Source organism: Lemur catta, chromosome 7 (assembly GCF_020740605.2).
Source record: "Lemur catta isolate mLemCat1 chromosome 7, mLemCat1.pri, whole genome shotgun sequence".
NCBI classification, from domain to species: Eukaryota; Metazoa; Chordata; class Mammalia; order Primates; family Lemuridae; genus Lemur; species Lemur catta.
Window position 1 is genome coordinate 101,958,494 of NC_059134.1, and position 9,808 is coordinate 101,968,301.

The 9,808-nt window shown below is 64.2% G+C and overlaps 1 protein-coding gene across 1 annotated transcript; it reads left to right on the forward strand.

Moving 5' to 3' along the window:
* Positions 1–1,439: 1,439 nt before the first annotated feature.
* On the forward strand, positions 1,440–6,693 carry LOC123642781 (zinc finger translocation-associated protein-like). The gene is made up of 4 exons (XM_045558198.1): positions 1,440–1,578; positions 3,730–4,227; positions 4,786–5,172; positions 5,437–6,693. The coding sequence occupies exons 1-4, from the start codon at positions 1,440–1,442 to the stop codon at positions 6,654–6,656; spliced, it is 2,244 nt and encodes a 747-aa protein (XP_045414154.1). The 3' UTR covers positions 6,657–6,693.
* Positions 6,694–9,808: the final 3,115 nt, after the last annotated feature.

Consider the following 9,808-nt stretch of genomic DNA (forward strand, 5'->3'; position numbering starts at 1 on the left):
TGTCCTGTTCACCGCTGTGTGCCCAGCGTGTGAAAGCATGCGGCACACAGCGGGTGGCGGGCGGGCGAGCGAATGCGTGTCAACGGAGACTGCTGGGTGCCTCTCCAGCGAAGAGAACAAAACCCACCGCTAGATAATAGGGCCCTGGGCGGCCTTCCCGCACCCTGTAATTTGGATCTCCAGGAATCGCCTTTGTTGTGGGCGACCAACCACAGGCAAAGCGAGCACCTGCTCCTCCAGCTCGTCCTCGCAGAAGGACCCCGGGCTGCGGCGCCCCCGGCTCCTCTCCCGGTCCCTTCTCTCTGCTTTCCGGGAGCTGGGGGTCCGGAGGCGCCCCGGGGCCCGCAGCCAGGGTCCGCCCAGAGCTTCCCGGCCGTGGCATCGCGCGTCCCCAGATGCCCGACACCCCGCCCGGGGCCAGCATTCTTCGCCTCCCCGGGCCGGGCGCGGGGTCTGGGGCTGCGTCCAGGGCCTCGTCAGGCACCCCCAGGCCTGCGGGGACAGGAGCCCGAGTCACGGCCGCGCGCGCCCTCTGCTCCCGGCTTCCATCCTGGGGCCACCTCCGCCCCGCAGGGTCGGGCCCAGGCGCAGCCGGCTCTCCGCGGCTCTGCTGCGCGCCCCCTCTCCTCTCCCGGGCCGAATCGCTGTGGCCGCCGCCCCCAACCCTGGCCGGCTCTGTGCAGCCTCGTCCGTCCGCCCCTCCCATGAGAAGCCCGAGCTTCCAGCGGTCCCGAGCGGCTCCCGCGGGAGGGGGCGCGGCCGCCCCCGCGGCTCCACCCTCTCGGCGGGGCCGCAGCCATCTGGGGCCCCTGCCAGTCGCGTCCGCTCTGGGGCCCGCGCGGAGCTCGCTCCCCGCTCGCACGGGAGGAGGCAGCCCCGGGCAGGGACCCCGGCCTCCCCATCAGGCGCTCCCCAGCCTGCGCCGGAGCGGGGAGCCCGGCGCTGCGATGCCCCGAGGGGGCGGTGGCTGCGAGCGGAGCCTGAGTGGAAGCGCGTCGCAGCAGACGCGGGCGCCCCTCGCCACCTCGGTGACCCTTCGGGAGCCGGGACCAGAGTCCCGGAGGCGGCGGTGCAGGCCCGCGAGGGCGGCGAGGTCCGCGCTCCGGGCGTCCGGAGCGGGCGCCGGCTGCTGAGCCTCGGCTGGGCTCGTCGCCTCCCGCTTCTCCCCCCAGCCCCCCGCGAGCTGGCAGGAGGAAATAGCGCGCGGCCCCTTTAAATTTACCCAGGAGCCCTTAAAGGAGCCCCAGGGGCCCCAGACAGGAATCCCCACCCCGGTCCAGCCCGCGCCGCCGAGCGAGCAGCCTGCCGTCCGTGCGGCCGGCCGCCCCGTGCATGCGCCCCGCGCCCCGGGGCTCCGCGCACCGAGCGCCCCGCGCGGGCCGCCGCCGGCTCCGCGGCCCCGCGCCCCGCCGCCCCGGGGCCCCGCTCCGCAGCAGCGCATGGAGCCCGGCGGGGACCACCGGAGCCGGAGCGGCGGCGGCAGGGGCGGCCCCGGGCCAGCATTGGCCTCGGCACGGGGCCGACGGCTGCCACCCGCCGGATCGAGCGGCGGCGCGGAGCCAGACGAGGACGAAGGCGGTAAGAGCTGGGGCCGGCGGCCCGGCGGGGGCCCCGGTGTGGGGGAGGGGAGGGCTGCAGCTCGGGGCCCCTCTCCGCCGCCGAACAAAGGGGGGGACGCGGGCAGGGCGGCCGGGGGCGCCACCTGGTGGGCGTGGATCGCGGCTGCAGGGCCAGCAGGGGAGCCCCCCGCCCTGCTCCCGGGGTCGGCCCCGGGGGCTCCGGCGGCTCCCCTACCCCTTAAAGGGCGGAGCGGCAGCCTGCGGCGCCCCGCCTTGGGGGCCAGGCCACAGGGGCCCCGAGGGGCGAGGCGCCGCGGGGCTCTGGGCTGGTGGACCTGCAGCCCCCGCCCCTTGCTCTTTCAGACTCCCAGGTGGTCTCCCTTATCCCGCTGTCTCTTAAAAGTCTGCCCAGCCCCTGGGTCCCCTTCGGGTGCTTTTCCCCAGCGGGGCTCAGCTCTGCTCAGCTGGGCTCGGAACTCCAGTATTTGAACCGGCTGCCGCGCTTGGCCGTGGCCTTGTTAGAGACATGCACCCTTTTCCTTCCCCACGTTCTCCCTAGGAAATTGCACAGCTTGCGCCTCGGGGCCCATCACCGTCTTTCCCCACCGCGGGCAGTTTTTAGAGGGCTGGGTTCGCCCACAAAGGCAGACAACCCCTCCTGCCCGGGCGTTATCTCTTCCCTTCTTTTCTGGGAAAATTTTTTTTTTTTTTTTTTTTTTTTTGCCCTAATTTGTCAGCTGTAGCGGAACCATCCTCGTTCGCTCTGGAAGGAGTCTGTTTCCCTGCTGCAGGGTCAACGCCTTCAGACCCGGGAAGGTTCCCGTCCAGGCTTGGGAGACTCTGCCCTAATCTTTGGGTTCCCCTCCCTTTCCCTCCCCTCCCAGAAACTCCCCAGCCCCTTTTGTTTTTAAAGAACCTCAGCTCCTCCCCCTTTTTCGGCTCTTAAAGGGCCAAGCCACCTTAGACTAGCCTGGCTGGGGCGCTGGAAGGATGCTTAGAGACCAGCTAGCTATTCAGCGCCTTTGCAGACAAAGAAGCTCAGGCCCACTGGGCGGACATGACCTATCAAAGGTCACAGAGCAAGTTAACAGTGAAGCCAGGACTCGAACCCATATCTATGCTTCTGAAGCTAGTAGATTATATGGATCTACTGAAAAACTAAAAACTAAAACAAACAAAAAAACCCCCCACAACGGTGACAGGAGCCCTTTCTGATCCTGTCTTTTGTTTCTCTAACCCTGGGATTCTTCACTGGGAGAATGACCAGAACCCGCCCATACAGCCTCTGTGCCCAGGAGGAGACCATTTTCTAAATGAAAAAGGGTCAGGACTGCTTTGGGTGACTGTTTGGCTAAGGGAACGCCACTGGGTTAGTGGGGCCTCTCCAGTGCCGCCCTTCTGATTGCTGGGCAGTGGCCGGCACTCTGCCAGAGCAAAAAATAAATGCCCAGAAAGACTTAATGGGCTCCAGTGGGTGGTGGCCACTCCCTGCTGCAGAGTCATCAGTAGCTACTCTGGTGGCCCTCCTGCCATCTGCTTTCAGGGTCATTGGCTCCCCCAGACTCTGGGGAAGTCCAGGTCTAAGAAACTCCTTTCCCTGGAGGTGTTGACAGCTTTGTCTTGGGGATCCCTCCTGTGGGGGAGCCCACTGACAGTGCTCAGCCCATCCCTAAAACGGCACTCTCAGGAGGCTGTGTTTGAGGCATTACTGGAGAAAGGGAGAAGACCTCTGGGTGCGGCCCTCCTGGCTGGGGCCCCAGGCGGGTGGGTCCTGTGTGCAGCCCTGGATGCAGACAGATGCCCCCTTTGTTCCCCTCAGCCCCCTGCCTGCTCCGCTCCGCCTGCTGCTGCTCTCCTGGCTTTATCCCTACAGCTCTCATCCAAAAAGGGCACCTTACAGAGCTGGCTGCCTCCTTGGCTCCCACCTTATTTTTTAAAGTCAGAGCTAGTTCACACAGTGCCCTGCATCCTTTTGTTCTTGATTGTCTCTTAAAGGGTCCTTGCTCTTAGTAAAGGGCCAATGTTTTGACTCCCTGCTTCTCCTACATCCCTTTTCCTGTCCCTGAACACCCCCACCCCCACCTCCCTTTCTCAGGCTTCAAAATCAAAGCCCTGACTTCTTTCCCTGGAAATCAGAGATTGAAAACTGTCTCCCTTTCCCCTTCTTCAGGGCAAGATCTTCAGCTGGAAGGGGGTGCCTTGGGGTCCTGGGGGAGTGCCCCCCTGCCCTCCTCCAGGGCCAGGGGACCAGCATCTTCAGGCAGGAAATACTCAGACCACTGTGAGGCCCGGGCCTCCAGACCTGGAAAGAGCCGAATCCCTGGCCGTGACCACCGGCGCTACTACCACGACCACTGGCGGCTGGAGTACCTGATGGACTTCAACCCTGCGAGGCATGGCATGGTGTGCATGGTGTGCGGCAGCTCCCTGGCCACCCTCAAGCTCAGCACCATCAAGCGGCACATCCGCCAAAAGCACCCCTACTCCCTGCATTGGAGTCCCCGGGAGAAAGAAGTCATCAGCAACAGCTGGGACGCCCACCTGGGGCTGGGGGCCTGTGGAGAGGCTGAGGGCCTGGGGGTCCAGGGGGCTGAGGAGGAGGAGGAGGAGGAAGAAGAGGAGGAGGAGGAGGGGGCCAGCCTCCCAGCTTGCCCGGCCAAGGGCCCAGGTAATTCAGGTCATGGAGAAGCAGGGGCCCAGGTGGCCAGTGGGGCCCCATGGGGACAGCTTCTCTGCCATCTAGCTGGTTTTCTGGAGCAGGTTACTGCTCCTTCTCTGGGTGGGGTCTGTTCATTGCCCTTATTGTACAATAGTGCGGGAGGACAGTGGGGTGGGGGACCTCCAGTGTCCCTGGCAGCTTTGACATTCTGTGGTCTGGGAAGGATCAAGGAGAGTGGAGGTTGGGGGACAGGCCAGGGAAGGGCCAGGAGTGGGGAGGCCAGGCCTGGTGGGTGAAGGCCCGGGAGGGGGCTGGAAAGGTGCAGCTGACGGGGCAGGGGTCAGATTCTGGTTCTGGGGGAGGAGTGGATGGGCTTAGTGTGTGCAGGAGGATTTAGGAGGCTGCAGGCAAGGAGTGAGGGGAGAGGAAGAGAAGGGCAGAGGTTAGGCCTGGGGCCTCAGAGTCTGAGAACCAAGCGAGGGAGAGGCTTGTGGTGGACCTGGCCGTGGCGGGGGGGTCCCTGAAAGGGCCGGCATGGTCTCAGTTCCTTCCCTCCAACCCTTTCAGGCAAAGCCTCAGCTGGTGGGGGCTGCCGGCGCCAGCGGCGAGGGGGCCCAGTGGCACCCCGGGCTCGGCGTCTGCGCCTCTCAGCTTCCCGGAGGGCCGGGGGCAGCAGGGGGCTGGGGGCCCGGCGCCTGGAGAGGAGGCTGAAGGATTCCCTGCAGAACTGGTTCCGGGCCGAGTGCCTCATGGACTATGACCCGCGGGGGAACCGGCTGGTGTGCATGGCCTGTGGCCGGGCACTGCCCAGCCTGCACCTGGACGACATCCGTGCCCACGTGCTGGAGGTGCACCCCAGCTCTCTGGGGCTCAGCGGCCCCCAGCGCAGTGCCCTGCTGCAGGCCTGGGGTGGCCAGCCTGCGGTGCTGTCTGAGTTCACCCAGTCCCCAGCAGGTGCGAGGCCCATCCCAGGCTGAGACCCTCTCATGTTAGGGCTGCACAGTGGGGTCTGTGGCCAAAACTGGGAGGCAGGAACCTCTAGCTGAGGGCTGAAGGCCAGGAACTCACCCCCACCCCCTACACACACAGACACACACGCATGCACGCCAGGGTCTCTAGCTTGGTGCTGGGGTGAGGAGCAAGGATGGACCCCTCTGCGTGGGTAAGGGCACCCCAGCCAGCGGGCTGAGCCCTTCTCCCTCACCCCTTCCCCAACAGACGATGACCTCGTCCCCCAGGACCTGACCAGAAAGAGCCGGGACTCGGCCCCCGCTGCTGGAGCCCCCTCCTCTCAGGATCTCAGCCCCCCAGACGTAAAGGAAGAGGCTGGCTGGGTCCCTGAGAGGCCCGGGCCGGCAGAGGAGGAGGCGGAGGAGCTGGAGGAGGGCCAGGGCGAGAGGGTGGGGGTCCCGGGCGGGTCGCCACGGGGCCGCGACCACCGCCGCCACTACCAGGAGCGTTGGCGGCTGGAGTACCTCATGGAGCTGGACGGCGGCCGGCGCGGCCTGGTGTGCATGGTGTGCGGGGGTGCGCTGGCCTCGCTCAAGATGAGCACCATCAAGCGGCACATCCGCCAGCGCCACCCGGGCTCCACCCGCCTCAGCGGGCCGGTCAAGGCCCTCATCGCCCAGGAGTGGAGCGAGAAGGCCTCCCACCTGCTGGCCCTGGGGCTGCCCTGCCCCGATCCCCCCCGGGGCCCTGCCGCCCCCAGCACAGCTGCGGCCTCCGAGGAGGGGGGAGGGGACGAGGAGGAGCCAGAGGAGGAGTGGTGGGGTGAGCTGGTGCGGGCCAGAGCAGGTGGAGAGGGAGAGCGGGTAGGGCTCCCAGCCAGGCAGGGAGAGAGGGTTGGGCGCTGCCTGGGTAGAACGGAGACTGGGGGTGCGGGGCCCGAGGGCAGAGGTCGGGCGGTCACGGAGGTGGGACGCGGGTCCCGGCCTGCTTCCCCCCACCAGCTCCAGCGCCACCCTTTGTTCCCTCTAGGCGACGTCCCGCTCTCCCCTGGGGCTCCGTCGGAGCGGCCCGCCGAGGAAGAGGAGGACGACGAGGACAGCCAGGAGCCGGGGGGACTCGTGTTGCCGCTGCCGCCGCCGCCGCCGCCTCCCCCGCCGCCGCCGCCCCGCAGCCGGGAGCAGCGACGGAACTACCAGCCGCGCTGGCGGGGCGAGTACCTGATGGACTACGACGGCAGCCGGCGCGGCCTGGTGTGCATGGTGTGCGGGGGCGCGCTGGCCACGCTCAAGGTGAGCACCATCAAGCGGCACATCCTGCAGGTGCACCCCTTCTCCATGGACTTCACGCCCGAGGAGCGCCAGACCATCCTGGAGGCCTACGAGGAGGCGGCGCTGCGCTGCTACGGCCACGAGGGCTTCGGGCCGCCCGCCCCTGCCCCGCGCGACAGCGGCGCGGACCTCAAGCCGGGCGCCGTGTGCCGGGCATAGCTGACTCGCGGGCCGGGCGGGCCCTGCGGAGGCGGCCCGGCCCTCGCCGGCTGCAGGCGCTTCCCGCGGCCCCGCCGCTGCCGCGCCCCCCCGCTGGCCGGGCCGGGCGGAGACTGGGCGCTTCTGCTCCGTGCCGCCGAGTGCCCTTGTAGCCGGGGCGCTGCGGAATGCGCGCTCGCCCCTGGGCCCGGGAGCCCCGGCCCTCCCCACACAGGGGCCCACGTTTTCCGAGAAGCCAAAGCGGCCTCCATGCCGTAGCACCGAGCACCCCTCGCCGGGCGGGCACAGGGACGCCGCCCGTCAGTATTAAGGCCGAAGGAGGGGCGCGGGGCGGGCGGGAAGGACGCGCCGGCCCTCGCCCTGGCCGGGGGCCCGGTCCTCTGCAGCCTTGCACGGCGGCAGGCTCGGCTCCCGGCTCGGGGCTGCTGGCCGCCCTGCCTAGTTGGCATTCTCGGCCTCTCGGAGGCCCCGGCCGCGAGGGGGCCGGCAGCGGGGGGCGGCGCCGGGCGGGGTGGGCGCCGGGCCGAGCTAGCGCGCCTGGCCGGGCCAGCTACGCCCGCGCGCCCCGCCGCCCCCGGGCCGCCGCCACGCCCGCCCGGACGGAGATCGCAGAAAGGGATTAGCACTTTTTCCCCCTCGCTCCTCTTGCCCTGAGGCCCTCCGCTTACCCCTGCGCTCAGAGTCGGGCGCTCTGGTCCAGCGCCAGGTCCGTCCGAGCCCGGGGCACTGGTGGTCCCGGCCGGGGGCGTTCTATTCCCGCCCCGTCCCCTTTTGTCCGTGGGGGACGCGCCACCCGTTCTGTCCCCAGGGCCCGGGGCCGGGCCTCGGCCTCCCTTTCTCTTCCCCGCGGCAGCGCCAGGCCCAGTGAGGCGGGGAAGGGGCCCCGCGATCTCCCAGGCAGGTCCGAGAGGGATGTGTAGATTCATTCTCCTGTGGAGAACAGCTGGCCCCGAGATCAGGCCCTTTTTTGCTTTGTATTTTATTTGGAAACTGTATTTAATGCTTTTATATGAAAAGGGGCGGGGCGGGAAGAGCTGACCCTATCACCCTATGTGCAAATGTCTTATTTATTATGCGTGTGTCAGAGATAAGCTGTGAGGTGGTGGAGGAAGGACCTAAAGGAAGAAGGAGCGAGGGCAGAGGCGGGGCGGAAGGACCCCAACAGGCCGTGCTAATGTGACTCGGCCGCCCCTGCCTCTCTGGGCCCCGGTATCTCCACAAAGCAAGGCCACTGCAGACACAGTTCCCTCGGTCCGAAAATCAGGGTGGGGAGGTCAGCGGGTGGGACTTGAGGGTTGGGTCTGGAGGGGGAGGGACCCTGGCAGCTGGGGCCGGCGGCTGCCTTAGTGGGTGGGAAAGCACAGGGCAAAGCGTCAGCCCCGCTTCTCATTCCTGCCCCGCCCCCCCTCAGGCCAGAGCCCAAGGTTCAAGTGCCTCAGGCCCGGTCCCCTTGACTCTTCCTGTTTGGGAGTTGGATTTTATACCACGGATTTTATAGCATTTTTATATAATTCAAGATTGTCAGAGTTGGAAGGGACCCTGGAGATCACTAGTACCACCCCCATCCCCCATAGGTAAAATGAAGCCCAGAAACTGAAATTATCACACAGCCAGGTGGGAACAGAACAATAACTAGAATTCAAATGCCAACTCCCAATTCAGTGTTCTTTGCACTATACCACCTCCCAATCTCTGGTAAGTTGTTAAAACTTCTTTTCCCCCTAGGCCTGCGAAGGGTTGACATGCCGGGCAGTGCAGGCCATCACGGGGCAGGTGTGCCTCCTGGGGGTGGCAAAGAACTGCACATTTGCTTGGGATGAGTATGCTGAGCTGTGCAGGGCAGCTCTTGGTGTGGGCCTGGGCTGCCAGGCGCAAGCCAGAGCCTTCCCCTCCCCAGTGAGAACTCCAGAGGGGGGCTGACTGCCTGACCCAAGGCCTCCCCAGCAGGGCACTGTTGGCTATGTTTTCTTGTTGAGGCCACCAGGGATTCTGGAAGATCCTGAATGGGTTGTCAGTTGACAGAAGAGTAAATGCCAGTGAGTTTGGACTTCCAGAAGTTTTGAGACAGTATTAAAAGCTTGAAAACAGGGATTTTGGGTGGCACCAGGCTGGGTACTGCCATTCTTTTACTTTCCTTCACGCATATTGTTTTCAGATCCAGAATGAGTATTCTTTTTCTACTCTGCCCCCTCAAAAACAGTAGGCAAATTGGGGCGGCCAATTTTAATCACCCAAGCCCACTGCCGAAGTTCAGGTAAGCCAGGGCAGAGAGCAGGTTAGGAATGGTTTTTCCCCATCTGTCGGCAAGGAGAGGCCTTAGGAGGACAGAGTGGATGTCTTCACTGAGACAGCCAAGCACACCAGTGGTTCTCAAAGTGTGGCCCCTGGGCCAGCAGCAGCACCTTAGGAATGTGCTAGAAATGTAAATCCTTGGGTCCCACCAACCACCAGAAACTTGGGTGGGATCCAGCCATCCAGTCTGATAAAGTGCTCCAATGACCCTGATGCAGCTGAAGTTCTGAGCACCAGAGATCTAGGAAGCACTGCTGTAATGTTTCTTACTTTGACTGAAGCTATGGCCTCACAGGTTAGAGGTTGGGGGTTAGTTGGTCCTGCTCCCTAGGTGTGCCTCCTCGCCTTGGGATTCTGACATGAACAGGTGAAGTTTCTTCATGATTTTTTTTTTTGTTAATGGTATGCTTGCTATTATGGCCAATATGTAAATGTTACTCTGAATACATATTTATATACCATGTTACTTAGCGACATTATTCGAACATTTGTATGCGTATTTGTGAAGTTTGCATCAGTCATTTAAAGAATATTTCAGCCTAAGAGGTATGTTGAATAAAATTTTAAAAGCCAGCTTAAGGGTCACAGCAGCCTTAGTTTAGGGGAAGAGCTAATCAGAGATGACTGCTTGAGTTCTTTCGGCAAAGACCTGATGTATTTGGTTCCCATTTTCCATGGTGACTGAGTCCCAACTTAAGTGCATTGTGGCTGTGTGTGATTTATAGGCTGCTTCATATTGCTGGCAGGGAACATTCCCAGGCTGGTGTAAACTGGGACAACAGACTCCTCTGGCCCCTTCCACTCCTCATCTTTCTCCTAAGGTCACCTCTTAGAGCGTCTCATTTTCTTTCAGAAATCAA